Here is a 17,449-nt window from a genome sequence, read left to right as displayed (position 1 = left end):
AAGAAAAACTATTTATTTAAAAAAAAAAAAAAAAGGTAGGCTCTGGGAAGAGAGGGTTAGTCCATGCGGGCCTTCAGTGTCCTGGTGGTGATTTTGTCCTTCTCACTGCAGGGGGAGAAAGTCACAAAACATCTACACCATTCTAGAATGCAGAGCAAAGCTATGCTGCCAACTCTAGGTTTAACTGTTTTGCTTGTTTTACATTAACAGCTTGTCTGCTCAGCCTGGGATGAGGAAAGGGAGAAAGGCGGAACAGGGAGACTAGTGAAGAATCTCCAAAGCTGGACCCACCAAGAGTCCAGGTGATTCAGGGCTTGACTGGGCAGCCCTCCAGAGAAGGGCAGGAGCGCCCCCCACCCCACCCCGGCACAGAGAACCAAGTCAGGAAGGACGAGTATTGTGTTTCATCCCAAGAACATAAAAGACCCGAGTGGTCAATTCTCTGTATCAGCCCCAGTCTGTTCTTCATGATAATTAAGCTCTCCCGTTAAAAAAAAAAAGGGTCCAAATGCTTATTTTGGGATGTACCCAAGGAAAGCTGTTGGGAGTACATCTACTTCATCCAATCAGGTTCCTGGTGACAGCTCCAGAAAAGTAAGGGGAAATGGGGGGTGGCAGGTAGGGAACTGGCTGGGATTGGAAAATCTGTTCCCAGAGCTCAGAATATCACCCTGTTGGGGCTCAGAATGTCATCCAGAAGCAGGAGCTGGGAGAGAAGGGAGTTGCCTGGAATTCTGAATCTGCAGTAGCTCTGCTGTGGCTCATCCCCACACAGACCTCTGAGACTCTGGGGATACTTAAGAGAGCAATGTCCACTGTGAGCAGCGGCGGGGGGGGGGGGGGGGCGGACTCAGAGTCACGGAGCCTCACCTGACCAAGGCCAGGGGAACCAGGTTGGATTTCTGCTATCCCAAGCCTGCCACAAGTGCCTTTCCTCCCTTGCACCTGCTCAGGGGGATGGGAAAAGGAGGTGTTTGTCCAGGAGGGGAAAGGTACGTGTCTGCAAAGCTTCTCGGCTTTTCCCAACTCATACTCACATGATATGGACAATGACTCCCATGCCTGACACTGCATCCCGATCCACGGCATTCAGCATGGCTTGCGAGATGGTTTCAAATAGGTGTTCTGGATCCTGCCAACACAGCGGAAGCCTCAGACCCAGAGCCTTGGACCCTAACTTGGTTTGACCCCTTAACTCTCTTTCTCCTAGGCTCAAGGTCCCCACCTCTGGCTATCCCCGTGCCTAAAGTGAGGGCTGGTTCCCAGGATGTGGGAAGTTCCCTCAGCTCCTCAAAAGGAAGCAGGGTATGGAAGGGAAAGTGAAGGAGAATTTAAGCCCTACTTCCTCCGCTAACCAGCAGTGACCCTGGGCAAGTTATATGTCCCTTTATTAAGCTCAATCCCTCTTCTGTAAAATGAGGTGAATCCATTTGACTTCCAGGTGCTTTATGAGTTGTCTATGGGCTCTCCTGGGTGTCACACAGGTGCCTCAAAACTTACCTGTCCAACCATGAACCCACTCCCTCCCCCCAAAACTGTTCCTCCTCCATCCTCCATCTTAGTCGGGTTAGCTAGAAAACTCAGACATCCACATTATCTCCACCTCCCTCACTACTGTTTGAAGCGACCAAATCCTCTAGACTCTAGCTGCTGCACCTCTCCCCCCACCGCCACCGGCAACTATCTTTGCTCCTCCTACAGGTGACCACAATAAGCCTATGGCATCGACCTGCGGGACTCTGGACCCTGACTGCCTCTGACACAAGGTACTAGGGAAAAGTTCAAGCTCCCTGGCACGGCACTCGAGGCCTTTGACGTCTCGGCCCACTCTTGCTCTCCACCATCATCTCGCCCCACGCTCCGCGCATGCTCCAGCAGCCACGCAAGCTCTCTCATCACTGAACACACCTGGGTCCTCTGCGACCTTCCCACAGGCTGTTTTCCTGCCAGCCAGGCCCTTTCGTTTCCCCACTTCCTGACAAACGCATTTTGGCGTGCATTCGGGCGTCTGTCTTGCTTCATCAGACTGCAGTAAGCCCGTGAAGACAGACTGCCTGGTTTCCCAGGGCCCGGCAGAGCTGACAGAACGGGCAGCCCCCACGGCCAGGCACCGTTCCAGTCTTCACGTGTCTTCCTCACACTGCCCCTCCTAAGGTGGGCCATGTCATTATCCTCATCTTCCAGGTGGGCCAGTGGAGGCACAAAAAGGTAAGATGACTGACCTAAGAACAGAACTAGGTGACAGGTGGATCCAGGTTTCCAAGCCAGACAACCCCGGCCTCAGAGCCCATCCTGTGGAGCCGCTTCTAACTCTACACCTTGTTCAATGTTTGTTCAATGAATGGATGCGAGAACCCCGTAAATCCAAGGTGAGAACTATGTTGTTGCAGCAAATATCTGACTGGGGTCTCCTAACAGAAAGTGGGTGAGGGCTGGTTCCCTGGACGTGGGAAGCCCCCTCAGCTCCTCAAAAGGAAGCAGGGTATGGAAGGGAAAGTGAAGGAGAGTTCAAGCTCTGAACTTCCTCTACTAACCAGCAGTGACATCTGCCTGCACCAAGGCCTGGCAGATGGAGTTTCTGGACACCCTCCCAAGGCCCAGCAGCTGGGCTTTCTCTCCTACCTGCAGCTCCTCACTCTCCTCATCACACACCACGTAAACACATTTTTCCCTGATGGCCGAGGGGTGGACACCTCAGAGCCCAGTCCCACCCCGTGCCGCCGACTCACCATGTTGGGCTCCCAGAGGGACTCACACATCCCGTACATCTGTTCTGAGCAGGTGCCACTGACCACAAAGTCGTCAGTCACCATGGGGCAGCCGATGAGGTCTAGAGAGCAAATGAAGGGCTTAAAGGTCTTCGGGTCCAACCCAGCGATGACGGGCTCTGTGTAGTAGGGGCCAAACCTGTGCAGGTCAGGAGCAGAAAGAAACCACAGCTCAAGAACATCCACTTTCCTGCTCAGGCCTACTCAGACAAGGCCCTGGCTCCGACCCGGGGAGGAGCACAGAGGGCCTATTTGGGAAGACCCACTTCCCCAAGGCCAGCTTTTCTTTAAACCCTACGCCCAACATAGGGCTCAACCTCAACGATCCCAGGATTAAGAGTCACATGCTCTACCAAATGAGCCAGCTTTGGTTCACCCTCCCCCACCTCCTGGCATCTGACAATGCTCGAAGACTTCTTCTTCTTTTTTTTAATTTGTTATTGTTATGTTAATCACCATATATTACATCATTTGTTTTGGTGTAGTGTTCCATGATTCATTGTTTGTTCATAACACCCAGTGCTCTGTGCAGAACGTGCGCTCTTTAATACCCATCACCAGGCTAACCCATCCCCCCACCCCCCTCCCCTCTAGAACCCTCAGTTTGTTTTTCAGAGTCCATCGTCTCTCCTGGTTCGTTCGAAGACGACTTCTTTTCCCTGACACTTGCCTCCTATCCTCCTCACCCTGACCTTCTCTTCCACTTCCTTTTTTTGGGAATTCTGATTTCTTCTAATCTTCCCTATCCTAACCAAAGTCCTACCACCATTCAATTCTCTATTCATACATCTATCTATACCTCGACTCCTTTTGAAAACAGCTTTGAAGCAGTTTATAAGAAAAATACTGAAAAGGGGCGGCCTGGGTGGCTCAGTCGTTAAGCGTCTGCCTTCGGCTCAGGTCATGATCCCAGGGTCCTGGGATCGAGCCCTGCATCGGGCTCCCTGCTCTGCAAGAAGCCTGCTTCTCCCTCTCCCCCTGCTTGTGTTCCCTCTCTCTCTGTGTCTCTCTCTGTCAAGTAAATAAATAAAATCTTTAAAAAAAATTTTTTTTTAATTTTGTATTTTCTTCTCAATATCTTCAAGAATAGTCTAGATTATCTGGGTAACAACCTTAAAACTAAATACAACACCACAGTTCGGGGTCTGCATTTGTATATCCAGTCACACTGATGCCAAGGTCCCACTGAAGGTTCTTAACTTGTACCAGCAGTGTTTCACAAAGAGAGGTACCTGGATGGATTCTCTGGGATTCATGAGAAGTTTTTTCCTTTAAAAAGGCTCTGTACAAGGGCACCGAGTGGCTCAGTTGGTTAAGCGTCTGCCTTCTGCTCAGGTCACTATCCCAGGGTCTTGGGATTGAGCCCCATGTTGGACTCCCTGCTCAGGGGGAGCCTGCTTCTGCCTCTTCCTCTGTCCCTCTCCCTGCTCGTTCTCTCTCTCTCAAATAATAAATAAAAATCTTAAAAAAAATACAAAATAAAAATAAAAAGGCTCTGTACATTGCTCAAGTTTGCAAATCACAGCATTAGCCTATTCTGCTGGAAAATCATTGACTTCAATTGGGCTTGTAGAGAAAGCTAAGAACCTAGAATTTTCCAGGTCAGCCTCAATGTTCTGTATTTTTCTTTTCTTAAAATATTTTATTTATTTATTTGAGAGAGACAGAGATAGAACATGAGTGGGAAGGAGGGGGAGAAGCAGACTCCTAGCTGAGCAGGGAGCCCGACGCGGGGATTGATCCCAGGACCCTGGGATCATGACCTGAACCAAAGGCAGACGTTTAACTGACTGAGCCACCCAGGCACCCCGTTCTGTATTTTTCTTATTTTTAATAAACACGGTGGGGTGCTGGCTCAGTCAGTAGAGCATGCGATTCTGTTGTTTTTTTTTTAAGTTTATTTATTTATTTAAAGTAATCTCTGCACCCAACTTGTGAGCTCATGCCCCATGTTGGGTGTAGAGTTTACTTAAAACCAAAACATGAGCCATTACACAAATACCTAAAGATGAGTTAATTTTCACAAATGTATAAGACATGTTCCCCCGCTCTATAAATCAGTTTAAAAAATCATTTAGGCCTTTCTCAGTTCGGGATTTTGATAAACATGGTTACCACACATGCAGACAGTTCACATCTGAGGATATTAATATCCACCTGGAAAAAGGCAATCCTTTTATGGATTTTAGATTGTGAGACTAAAAAGGCAACGGTATTGCTCCAGGTAATGGAAATGGCAAAGACTTAGATTTGAAAGCTAAAGAGTATATATCTGTAACTTTTCCACAAAGTTTGAAATTATTTCAAAATAAAAAGTTTAAAAAGAAAAAAAGGAAAAAAAGAACTCCACTTGTCTGCCACCCAGTTTAGCCCAGAGCTAAGTGGAAAAGTCCCTGTGGGGCTCTCCTTCGATCCCAGCTTCTGTACTGGATTCCGCAGCTAGGCCTCTGCTTTCCTCGTCATGAAGTCTTCAAAGAAAACAGACAAGGGGCGCCTGGGTGGCTCAGTTGGTTAAGTGACTGCCTTCGGCTCGGGCCATGATCCTGGAGTCCCGGGATCGAGTCCCGCATCGGGCTCCCTGCTCAGCGGGGAGTCTGCTTCTCCCTCTGCCCCTCCCCCCTCTCATGTGCTCTCTCTCTCTCTCTCTCTCTCTCTCATTCTCTCTCTCAAATAAATAACTAAAATCTTAAAAAAAAAAAAAGAAAAAGAAAACGGACAAAAATTCAGATACCCAATTCCTAGGTCCTGAGAATCTAGTGCCGACAGAAGTAGCTCTGGAGTACAGGTGGCTCCTGGCTGGGAGACTAACCTGGCACTCTTTGGAGGGGTTAATTCTGTTGCCTGGAGGCACATTTGTCTGCTATTTGCATTCCCTGCCTTCTTCTCAAGTAACCCTTTTCTTTCCTATTTGGTTGTCAGACCCACAGAAAACAGACCCAAAAAGTAAGATTATCACCCTGCAAATAAGCAATGGGAGAAGGAGGAGGAATCTTCCTGGGCATCCCTCCATACTACGTACCTACTTGGCCAAAGGTCTCTGCATGCCCCAGGTCCCAGGCTACACTTCCACTCACCGTTTCTCATACAAGAGGTTGGCCACCATGCTCATGAGGGTGTAGGGCTTGATCTGCCGACCTTCCTTCAGCTCATACAGGTTCAGCCGGAACTTGAGGCGCTGGGCACTGTGATAGGAAAAGAAAAGTGAGGTAGTAAGTCACTACTGAATGTCCCCTGGTGTCCATTCTGCAGAGGTCAGGAGGTATGGAGGAAGACACAAAATCCCCACCCCTGCCAAGACTGCTCCATTCCCCTCCCAGTGATTTTCTCACTGAAGTCCAGCCTCATGTCCATGTTTCAGACTGTCCGACACTTACCACCTGTAAACATGCCACTCTGCTAACACTGCTTTTCCCACACTTTTTTTTTTTGAGGTGAGGAAAGGGGAACTAAGAAGTGGATTCTGCGGGGCGCCTGGGTGGCTCAGTCGTTAGGCGTGTGCCTTCGGCTCAGGTCATGATCCTGGGGTCCTGGGATCGAGCCCCGCATCGGCTCCCTGCTCCATGGGGGGGGGCCTGCTTCTCCCTCTCCCACTCCCCCTGCTTGTGTTCCCTCTCTCGCTGTCTCTCTCTCTGCCAAATAAATAAATAAAATCTTAAAAAAAAAATGGATTTTGCCTCTCTTTCTTGAGGAACAATTTATATAAAACGCACAGCTCCTCTACACTGCTCACAGGAGTCCACCTGCACACACAGTGACGGGAGCGGACAGCAGAAAGAGCAGTGGAAAAAAAAAAAAGAAAAAGAAGGAAAGAAAAGAAAGAGCAATGGACTGCAAGAGCTGACCTAAGCCTTCATCCTCCCACTTAATTTTTCCATCCATACGATGGGGACACAACAAATCACAGAGCGGTGAGACAATGTATGGGGGGACGATCAGGTGCTTGGAAAACTACAAAGTCTTCTCTGTGTTAAGCAGCAGCAGCCAGGGGCGCCTGGGTGGCTTAGTCATTGGGCGGCTGCTTTCGGCTCGGGTCATGATCTCAGGGTCCTGGGATCGAGCCCCGCATCAGGCTCTCTGCTCGGCGGGAAGCCTGCTTCTCCCTCTCCAGCTCCCCCAGCTTGTGTTCCCCCTCCTGCTGTGTCTCTCTGTTAAATAAATAAAATCTTAAAAAAAAAAAAAAAAGCAGCGGCAGCTGTACTAATGGTCTGGAAGATGCTGAAGCAAAAAGGCCACACACTTCCTCCAGTGCCACAGCTCAGAGCCCAGGACAGGCCCCTGCAGGGGGCAGACCAATGCCAGAGCTGCCAGAAGCAAAGCAATGATCAAAGGACACAAAACAAAGCCTCAGATACAACCTGAGTTTCCTCTGACGGGGAGGAAACTGAGGCCTAGCAAAATTAGCTATTACTGCCCCCAAACATACAAACTTGGTGAAAAAGCCTCCTGAAGAAAAGGAAATGGTGAGAGGACACTGGCCATGACTGGGGAGAGGAAGGCTGATGGGGACCTTTACAGGGACGGGAACTCAAAGCTGTCACCTTGATTCTACCAGGATGTGGCTGGCTTAGATCTAGGAAGAATTTCCAAGTCATGCGTTCTTGAGACTGAGGGAGCTTCGAGGGAAATGAGAGAGAAAATTCTCTGACAAGCTTTCACTCACATTAGTGAACTATTCTCTTGGTCTTCTAAGAACTAAGTCCAGGAACTGCTGTTTGTTGGGCCACCAGCTTCCTGCAGGACCTGCCACCTGTGACATCTTCCTTCTTAAAACCCTACCCTGATTTTTTCCCTCTGGCCTCTCTACTTCCCCCCACTGCTTAATATTCAGTTCAGCTCTCAAACAGCAGCTCATTTTTCTCCTCTCCAGAGTCTGTCTCTCCAAAATCTGTTCCCATAGGTTTAAAAGATCACCAGTGCCTCGCCAGCCCTGAGTTAGATAATTTCAAGATCCCAACTGCTTGAAAGATGTTTCTCCGTGGCTTGCCTTGTCCCTTCAAAAGTAGTGTCAAAATCAGCTATCACCTTTCCCCTAAAACTAGCCCTCCCAATTTCTATATTTCAGGCAACATGCTCAAAACAGAAATCATCTTTAAAACATTTCTGGATTACCTACATGCCACCTACTGATCTAGATACTAGTAACAGATAAAAAAGACACAAACTCACCCTCAACAAATGACTCTAAATGTAGTCTCACAATATCCAAGTAGCCACTAAGGCTGGTCAGCAACAACTCTTAGAAATGCCTTCCTCCCCTTTCCCACCACTACCACCCATCTGGACAATAACCCTCATACCTGGACCAGCACAACAGCTACCTATGTCATCTCCCAGATTCCCCCCTCCTCTCAAACCACAGAGCCTCTGTCCACTAGATGACAAATCTAGCAGCTCATATGCACCAGCTCATCATGGGTTAGTTATCTTTCTGTATAGCGTTTCCCAACTAAAACTGGATTCATTCAGGGACTGAGCACAGGCCTGAGAGAGACCTGCTTTGGGATCCTGGATGACATTCGTAAGCTTGCACATTGGGCAAGAAACTCTAAGGCTCTCAGTTTCCTCATCTGCATAATGGGACAGCAACTTGGTAACGTAGTTAAGAGGATTAAGTAAGTCCATGCATGTAAGGTGCTCTGCGCAGAGTCTGGCACTGAGTAAATGCCGGTGTCAGTTGGTATAGGATACAATTCTGTATGGCTTACTGTGTCCGGCATAGTCTCTGATTCACCGGTGCTGTTTGGTAAGTGACTGATACCTGGGCCACTCAAGACGCCAGGCCAGGCTAGCCCAAGAAGAGACCTGCGTGTGGGCGGGGACCCCGGACACTTACACAGTCTGGACATCGGTGGCGAGCCCGGCCAGGCCGATATACAGCCGATCGCCCATGGGAAAGATCTTCTGGAAGTCCGTGGTCACCATCTGGGCCTGGATCCCGAAGCGCCTGTCGGCAGCGATGGCCACACAGTTCTTCCCCTTCATGGCCATGACGGCCCCTCCGTTATAGGACATAATAGACTGCGGTAGACAGAGCGGAGGGGCTCAGCGCCAGGGGCCAAACGCGGCCAGAGCCCCCGGCGCGGCCCCTGATCCCGAGGCTCCTGTACGCACCGTCCTCCACTCTGGAGGCGGCTGCGCACCCCGAACTCCAGCTCTGACATGAGCGCTGTGCAGCGGCGGGGAGCCGCCTTCAAGCCCTTGGTCCTCACGGTGGTCAGCTTCCCTTCAAACTGCAAACGACCACCAGGCCCTCTCTGCTTCCCAAACCTCCCATGCCGCCCTCCCCGTTCCTCAATCCCTACCCCGCGTCCCTCCTCCTCGCTCCCCATCTCACCATGACGGCGGTGTTGTGAGACCTCCAACCACCACAATTCCAGGCAACCGGCTACAGCCCTACCAGCGCAATCACTCTGGCTGCCTTTTCGGTGCGCGCCGAAAGGCCGACCCTTCCGGGACACTTTGACTTCGTATTGGCTGTACCCTCTGTCAATCATCAGCACGGGCGTTTGGTTGAGAAGCCAAAACCGAGAATGGGACGGCGGAAAGTGAAAAGTCACGGTGAGTGCGGAAGGGCCTGGCGCCGCGGTGCGAGCCGGGATCGCGGCGGACCCGGACTCCAGACGCCAAATCCTGGGGCCGGGACCTGTGTGCACGTGGGCTGGCGAAGCCCGAAATAAGGGGCCGCGGTCCCAGCTAAAGGGCTACGCTGTTGCTTATGAACGTGTGCGTCGGGCGTATTACTCATGTTAGCTTGTTTCATTTATTCACTCCAGGAATCCTTACATGTCTTATGTGCCAGGTACTATATACTAGGCTCTGGACATTGACTGGCCTAGAACGGTGCCTGGTATTTAGGAGGTGCGCATTCAGGCATATTTAATGTTTCGAGGAGGAGGAGCAGGGGAGGGCGTTGCGGGTGTACTGCGGGGCGGCAGGGGTTCAGCTGCAAAGGGGAGGTTTGGAGACCAAAGGTTGTTATGCTTTTGGGGACTTTCAGGAGGTCGACTTCATGTATCCCCAAGACTCAGGTCACCCTAAAAAAGGACGTTTCGGGTTTCCCCATCTTATCTTCCTCTAAGAGAGATCCAGAGGAAGCCGGAGACTACCTCTCCCAGAACCAGTGGATAAGACATGAAGGCCCCCCCTCCTCCCCTCTCTCGATCGGGACCCTTTGCTTTCTCCCCAGAGTCTGACTTCTTTCGCCTGACTGCCGGGTTTCCGTTGCGTGCCTGCGCCCGTCGTAGGCTCCCTCCCATTGACTCGGCTCGCCGCCACGCTGGCAGCTGTCGCAGTCTCTGTGGCGCAATCGGTTAGCGCGTTCGGCTGTTAACCGAAAGGTTGGTGGTTCGAGCCCACCCAGGGACGCTATCCTTTTCTGTTAAAAGGAAAACCTAAGCGTTATTCTCTCAACCTCTAAAATGCCAAATTTCGTTTTGAAATGGCAGAGATACTTTCTCTATAGCAAATCAGAGGATCATTATAATTTAAAATTTGTTGTTGTTCAGTCAATGATGGGATAATTTCCCCAGCACTTTCCTCCACCGCCTACCTCCTACCCCACCCCCAGGTTGGATTTCAGGAACGGCGAAGACAGAGGTTTTTGTCTCACTGTGCAATACGTTTCAGGTTGCATTTTTCGTGGGATTAAGAATGAATTTACAGTGGAGGTTGGACAGTTTTCCATTGTCTGACTCAATCGATGTTACAGTCTCGAAATCCTACGTTTGGAAGGGAAGAAAGTAGCGCGAGAGACAAAAGGCAGGGAGAAGCTGTGGGATGAAGCAAAGGGTGAAAAAGGGAAAACATAGCTATAATATACAGAGACGGAAAAGGGACACTACAGACAAATAGGGCAGGGTGAGTGGAAGGAAGACTCCAAGAAAATGGAGGGAAAAGAGATGCAGTTAATATGAGAAGATTCTGAAAAAGGAAAACAAAAACAAAACTATTTTTAATAGACGTACACACAGAGAAGTGGGGCAGAGGATGGAGAAATAGAAACAGAAACCGACAAACAACATTGTCTTGGGGAGAGAGGAGTGAAGGACATAGGTAAAGACTGTAAAAAAAAAAAAAAAATCACTATAGGAACTGCCCGCTCCTACCATTATCATCATCTTCTAGGGGATCTTCCCTTCGCAGTAGCTCTTGGCATGTGCCAGAAATAGTTGATTAGATTTCCCGGGTTCCTGCCCTCTGGAAGCTTCTGGTCTGTGACAGACACAGTGATTCTTCAGCTAGAGGACCCTATGAGATACTACAACTAGCAGAGAATGCAGGGGAAGCATTTGTATCTAATGCAGCCAGGGGCACGTCCCAGGACCAGGAGCTAAGCAAAGGACTCTCAGGCAGTTCCCTTCAATATCTGGCTTCTCCTAAAGATTGGGCTCAAAGGATGCCTCTTCTGAAAACCTTCCCCAGGGCTCACCGCCCCCCGCCCCCGCCCCTTACCAGGCGCTCCTGGGGCTGGTGGGGACAAACCAGAGGGATACACAGTGCCATGGAAGCTAACGGGACAGGCTAGGTAGCCCCACTGGCCTGTGAGCTCCTTGTAGGCAAAAATCCGGCTCATCAGCTTTAGGTCCCTGGTGCCTAGCGCAGTATTTGACATTGGTACAGGACAGGTGCTTTTTTGCAGGGAAACCAAGAACTGGGTCTTAGAAGGTTCTGATAAGGCAGAAAGGCCAGGGATGTGGGGACTGGTGGCCCAGGATGGAAATGATTAAAATCAAGTTTTAGTGGGTAGTGGGGTCTTCAACCCTCTGTCTTGTAGTTTGCTAGTGACTGGCGCTAATAACTGAGGAACAAGTGAATGGATGCCCATTCAGCACGGTGGGCCCCCTCGCTGCAACACTCCGGGATAAAGGACCGAAGTGGGGACTCATCAGCCCTCTTCCAGGTAGCTGATACCCCCCACACCCCCTGGGTGCCCATGTGGATCGTGTGTGCCGGAGGTCTACGGGAAGCCCCTACAGTTTTGCCTTGCCCCGGGATCGTCTAGCTGGACAGGAGTGACAGACCAGGAGTCCCTGCCGCACTGCCCTCCCCGCAGTGCAATTGGGGGACAGTAGAGGATGCACGAGTCTACCCTCGCAGAGTTGGGGATGCTGGCGACACACTTGCCCTAGGGACAGAGGGTGTGTCCACCCCAAAAGCCCCCTTTGCAAGAGGGGTGGTGAAATCCCAGTCTTCGCGTGCAAGGACAGGGTAGTAGGTGACCGGGTCCTCTCCCGGACTTTCTCCCGCGGGTTCTCAGACCACCCCCTCTGGGAGGAAATCTCTCCCGCCCATCCTCTTCCTCCCCGCCCCCATTCGGCCGGTGCGGGCTGAAGGCTGAAGCTGGGGTCACTTGGCGGCCAGCGTCCGCAGGTCTCCTGGTCGCTGGCCAAAAAGGGTGAAAGCATTCAGTCCGGGGGGCCCAGCTTCGGCTCTGCCTGAGCCGCGAGCGCCGAGGGAAGAGGAAGAGGCAGGCACTCCGAAGCTTGCGGAAGATTTGTCTCCTAATTTCCTGACTCGAGCCACCCACCGCCAGTGCGCTTAATGGCCCGTGTGGCCGGATAATGGAGCTCTCTGGAGGGACAAACCCAGTGACCATCTCTAATAAATCTTGAATAACGAATAAGCGAATCGACCGTCCTAATGAAGCAGGGCCCGGGTCGTCGCCGTAACGTAGTATCGATTGGCTTCCCCGGCGCCAGCCTCGGCCGCTCCTCCCCGCCTTTCCAAGCCTCCCTCCTCGTTTTCCCCTCCCGGCGGGAGCCACTGGGGACCGGCGCCGGAGCGCTGGGAGGAGCCGGGAGCGACGGTCGGAGGCGGACTGGCACCAGCCGCCTTTGCGCTCGCCGGGCTCCTCCCGCCGCCGGGGCGAGGGAGGCGCACCAACCGCGCAGAGCTCCAAGCGCGATCGGCGCCCCGGAGAAAAATGCGGGAAGCAGCGCAAGGCAGGAGAAAAAGCGCGGGCCCACTTTCGAGCCCCGGCGCCTGGTTTTCTAGTCCAGTCGGGCCTCTCGCATTCGACCGGGTTATTGTGTCCCAGACCCGGAGCCTGAGTCCGCGTCTTCAGCCTGTCCCCCGGCCCAGGTTGCGTTCCATTCTTCTCTGCGCGAACACGCGGGGGGCGCCAGCCTCCACCCCAGCAAACCGACCCCCGCCCGCAGGCTACCCCCAGGCCTCTCCTCCGAGGCGCCTCCACTGGATCCCGGGGGTCTGCCTTTTAGAGCCGGCGATCGGGCCGCTGAGCGGGGCCAGCGGGGTGGGGAGGACACGCTCTCTCCCACGATTGCAGTTATTGATTTTTAAGGGAGTGTCACTTAGAGTGAATGAAAATACCCTGGACGCGTGGCCGGAGGCGTCGCGTCCCCGGCCCGAGCCCATCGCCCCTCGGCCGAGGTCGTGGCGGGTAGGACTGCAGAACGAACCACATTTCAGCCCAGTCCTCATTTCACCATTTTCCAGGCGCCCCAGCTTAGAGGCGGGGATCGCAGGGTCGGGGGTGGGGGGGCGCACACATTTTGGCGGGGGAGGGTTAATTGAGGAGGTTAACACAGAAGAGGATACATCTTCCAGGGTCAGGGGCTGTTTGGGAAGAGTGAGGTCGTGTCCCAGTTTAGGGGGCCCGGCACCCAGTGTGGGGGCAGCCGCGTTAGGCTCTCCCCCTCCTCCTCTTCCCCTCTCTGCAAACACCCTGAAGGAATGAGGTCACGTGGGTGAGTAGTGGGCGGGACCTACTCTTGTCTGGAGGAAAAAAGCCATTTTGAACCCCCCCAAGCCCCGGTCCCTCCCCTCCCCCCTCCGTCCCCTCCCCTCCCCTCTCTCCCTCCCACCCCAAGCCGCTTTCACAAACTCCTTTCTTACCGTAGGTTTCTCCCCTCCCGCCGCCGGAGCGAGCGACACGGCTGCGGCCCCCCTCCCCTCCCTTCCCTCCCTCCCTCCCATCCCCCCCTCCCCGAGACCCACCGGACCCCGAACCCAGGTAAGTGGAGGCAGACTCCCGGTCCTTTCCTCCTCCTACCCCGCAACCAGAATGGGGATGGGGGGCCGGTCCATCCCTCTCTACACACCCCTGTGGGAGGGGGAGACTCGGAGCCGGGCCTCCTTCTCGCGTCCCCGCCCCACCCCGCCAGCCCCTATCCTAGCTCGCCCCGTCCGCCTTTCTTTCTCCCTTTTCTCTCCCCTTTTCCCTTTCCTCCCTTCCAAGATGGCCGAAATGGATTCCCCCTTTTAGCGATTTGGCGTCTCCCTCGACCACCACCTCTTTGTGCCGCAGCCCCCCTCGCAGACCTGCTCCCGAGGTAGCGAGGGGGAGGGTCCCAGGCAGCCACAGGGGCTGTGGGCTACGCGCCGGGCCGGATCTCTGCCCACTTCGCCCGCCCCACGAGCCAGAGCGGCCCCTGGCCCTGCCCCACTACCCTCTTCGGTTTGGGGAGGGGTCGCTCTCTGCTTCTTCCGTGGGCACTGGGGCGTCGTGGACGCGCAAGGACTTGAGGCTGGGAGCCAGACGACATGCCTTTCTGATTGCTGCGGGGTCGGGGGAGGGCGCTCCTCCTTGCCCGGGTCCCCGGCCTCCCGGGCACCTCCCCCCCGCGGGTCCCTTCCCCCCCTCCCCCCCCCCCCGCCCCAGGACCGGGCGCCGCGCCCCGCCCCCTCCCCGAACCACCTCGGCAGAGCCTCTTTCTCTGGAACACCCCCTCCTTGGGCCCCGCCGAAAGTTTGACTCGAGGGAAGGTAGGAGCGGCCACCGGGTAACTGGGGTCCCTGATCCTCTGACCCAGGCTCCGGGGGAAGCCCGGGCAGAGGGAGTAGAATGGAGATGGGGGGGTGGAGTTATCGCGATACTTCCCATCGCCAGCGGAGGGGTCTGACCGACTGGCCCCCTCTTCTCCTGGAGAGCCGGGCCGCCCCCTCCCTGCCCTGGCCCTCCTGCCTCTAGCTCTGAGGGGGTGGGACCTCTCGGCCAGCAGACCCCCCTGCCCCTCCAGTCTCCACAGTGGGCCCAGGCATGCCTCTCCCCCTCCCCCACTGCCCCCATCTGCCCAGAATTGCTCCGGATGGCTTGAGGTGGGGAAGGAAGAGGCCTGGGGGTGGTGAATTTGCCTGTAAATATTGTGGAAGTGTTATTCCGCGCTTCTCCCTGGTCTTTTGTCTCTTAGAGTAACCCCTCTCCGCATACATATATATGCCTCAGTCTCTCCTGGACTCCCTGTCGCTTGAGGGGGAAGGGGGGGTGGTCTCCGGGTTGTCTCCCGCTCTGTTCTGATGCCTCCTTCTCTGGGCCTCTTGCAGTTTGTATCTGTTGCTGAAACTCTAATTTCTCTTCCGCCCGTCTCCACTCTGTGCCAAGGTGTTTAGTACTTGGAGAAGGAGCATAAAGCCAGCTCTGTTGCAGCTTTTGGGTAGGGAGGTTTTCCCAGGGGTTCCCTGGTTTGGAGTTGGGGGTTGAGGTCTTAGAGCTGTCTCTGGAAGGAGGCCCGGAAACAGACCCAAGGTGAGACCTTGGACGCAGGATCTGGACCCTGTGTAGCTTGAGTGGGGTTCAAGTTGAAGTCTTTGGGGGTGGGCAGGAAGGGGGGGGGTGCTCTCTGCTGCCCCTGGCCTTGCCGGAGAGGTGTTGTTTGATGGAGCTGTTGCCATGGGAATGGAGAGAGCCTGAGCAGGAAGAGGCTACATCTTTGTGCAGGTCAGATGCCCACCCTGCTCCTCCAGCCTCTGGCCCCCAGAGTGGAGGTTGGGAGCTGCACTGCCTTTGTTGCTGGAAGACTTATGTTATAATTTACCCTGAGTGGACCAGGGATGCACAAAAGGTTAGTGTGTATTTGCAGCTCTGGTTTCAGGCGGGCATGTCAGACTGTGTACTTCTGGGTGGGGGTGGCTTGTGCATCTGGCAAGTGTGGGCCTGGCTTTGGTCTGGCCGTATGTGTGATGGGGTGTGTCTGGCCTGGTATGTATATGTGTGTGTGTCTGGCCAAGTGTCTGTCTGGCCTTGTGTGTTGTGTGAGAGAGATGGAGGGGGTGTGTCTGGCTTTGTGTGCATCTGTGTGTATTCGGCAGTGTGTAGCTCTGTGTGTATATTTTGGGTTTTTGTCTTTGTTTGCTCTTAGGAAGCTCAGAGGGGGAAAGGCAGAGAGGGGACATTAAGCCCAGTTTCAGGAGACTAGAGGATGTTTCGATGCTGCTGGCGGCAGGGGCAGGTCCCAGGGTCAAGGATCAGGGAACACAGAGAGGTTGACATTGTCCCCAGGCAGACCCCTATACTCCCCCTCCACACACAAATACACGGAGCTCGTGCAGTTGGACCCACACAGCCAGGAGAGGAAGGGACCTAGTATATTCCATGGAGCCTCGGTTTTCCTACCTGTTCCATGGAAGTGGGGTGAGGGGATTCGTTTCTGCCCCTCTATCTACTTCAAAGTGAGAATGTGTTCTGAAGGTCATGTTTGGGCCAGACTCTGTCCCCTCCCAGAAGGCTCACTGAGTTGTCTTCTAGGGAGCCTGGAGTCCCACTTTCTACCTGCCTGGATGGAGTTGGGCCAGGCTTATTGATTTCTTAAATGAGTGGGGAGCCTGGCCTGGGTGCCAGTGTGTAAAGAGCACTGGAATGGGAGTCAGGCAGTTTCTATTCTAGGACTGCCACTTTGTTACTGGGTGACCTTAGGTGAATTTCTTCATCTGGAGAATGAAAGGGTTGGACAAGATCCTTTCTTTCTTTCTTTTTTTTTTTTTTTTTAAGATTTTATTTATTTATTTGAGTGAGAGACAGCACAAGCAGGGGAAGGGGCAGAGGGAGAGGGACAAGCAGACTCCCTGCAGGGCTTGGGCCCAGGACCCTGAGATCATGACCTGAGCCGAAGTCAGATGCTTAAGTCGTGAAGTCAGCTGAGCCACCCAAGTACCTACCTTCCTTCCTTCCTTCCTTTTTAAGATTTATGTATTCATTATTTTAGAGAGAGAGAGAGCAGGGGTGGGTGTAGGGGGAGGAGCAGAGGGAAAGGAAGAGAGAATCTCAAGCAGACTTCAAGCTGAGCATGGAGCCCAACGTGGGGCTCCATCTCAGCACCCCAAGATCATGACCTGAGCTGAAATCAGGATTTGGACGCTGAACCCACTGAGCCACCCAGGAGCCCCTGGACAAGGGGCTTTCTAAGATCCCTTCTACTTCTGCAATTCTAGGTGTCCGGATGTGACCTTGAGTGACTTTTCCCAAGGCCTGGTGATTTTCTAGTGGGGGAGTGGGGCTGATTTCATGTGGAGGAAAGGCAGAGCAGAGAATGCTGTCTGGGGGCATCTGAAGGAGCAGGGGCCTCTGGGTTATCAGAGACAGGCTATTTCGGCAGAGGAAGATGAAGAACAAAACAAAACAAAACCTGACAGTGGGAGAGGCTTAAATTGCGGGTAGCGTCCAAAAAAGACCGGCTAGAACAGAGAGATGGGGGTGGTCTCTAATTAGTAGGGGCTTTGAGGAAGGGCAAAGACAAGTGCCAGGCTTGAAAGGCCAGGAGGAGCGGGCACCTGGGTGGCTCAGTTGGTTAAGCGACTGCCTTCGGCTCAGGTCATGATCCTGGAGTCCCGGGATCGAGTCCCACATCGGGCTCCCTGCTCGGCGGGGAGTCTGCTTCTCCCTCTGACCCTATTCCCTCTCATGCTCTCTCTCTCTCTCTCTCAAATAAATAAAATCTTTAAAAAAA

The 17,449-nt window shown here is 53.3% G+C and overlaps 2 protein-coding genes and 1 non-coding gene across 4 annotated transcripts in view; 2 read left to right on the top strand and 1 right to left on the bottom strand.

Moving 5' to 3' along the window:
* Nucleotides 1-9,255, bottom strand: PSMB3 (proteasome 20S subunit beta 3). The gene is made up of 6 exons (XM_025859385.2): nt 9,103-9,255; nt 8,602-8,786; nt 5,843-5,950; nt 2,730-2,907; nt 1,038-1,132; nt 1-105 (listed from the first exon to the last, which is right to left on the bottom strand). The coding sequence occupies exons 1-6, from the start codon at nt 9,103-9,105 to the stop codon at nt 57-59; spliced, it is 618 nt and encodes a 205-aa protein (XP_025715170.1). The 5' UTR covers nt 9,106-9,255; the 3' UTR covers nt 1-56.
* Nucleotides 9,256-9,308: 53 nt separating this feature from the next.
* PCGF2 (polycomb group ring finger 2) overlaps nt 9,309-17,449 on the top strand; it is a 16,436-nt gene continuing 8,295 nt past the window's right edge. The window contains exons 1-3 of one of the 2 annotated variants that reach the window (XM_073883844.1): nt 9,309-9,326; nt 11,542-11,667; nt 13,628-13,740. In XM_073883844.1, coding sequence (XP_073739945.1) covers nt 11,581-11,667; nt 13,628-13,740 — 200 coding nt within the window. In that variant the 5' untranslated portion in view covers nt 9,309-9,326; nt 11,542-11,580. Of the gene's footprint in view, nt 9,327-11,541; nt 11,668-13,627; nt 13,741-14,920; nt 15,161-15,444; nt 15,569-17,449 lie in introns of those variants that run through there. The other variant, XM_025859460.2, reaches the window with a different exon arrangement.
* TRNAN-GUU (transfer RNA asparagine (anticodon GUU)) lies at nt 10,060-10,133 on the top strand. Its single transcript has one exon. It is a non-coding gene; the product is annotated as a tRNA-Asn (tRNA).

The sequence above is a fragment of the Callorhinus ursinus genome, unplaced genomic scaffold, assembly GCF_003265705.2.
Source record: "Callorhinus ursinus isolate GAN/ISIS: 27379988/994484 unplaced genomic scaffold, GSC_fseal_2.0 scaffold52, whole genome shotgun sequence".
Lineage (NCBI taxonomy): Eukaryota > Metazoa > Chordata > Mammalia > Carnivora > Otariidae > Callorhinus > Callorhinus ursinus.
Note: the sequence above shows the minus strand (reverse complement) of the source record. Positions and strands in the feature narration are given on the sequence as shown.

Coding starts and splice junctions, on each gene's coding strand:
- PSMB3 (XM_025859385.2), bottom strand. Junction 1,133..2,729: donor CCCTCTGGGAGCCCAACATG/GTGAGTCGGCGG, acceptor CTGTGTTGGCAG/GATCCAGAACACCTATTTGA. Junction 106..1,037: donor GGAGTCATTGTCCATATCAT/GTGAGTATGAGT, acceptor CTCCCCCTGCAG/TGAGAAGGACAAAATCACCA.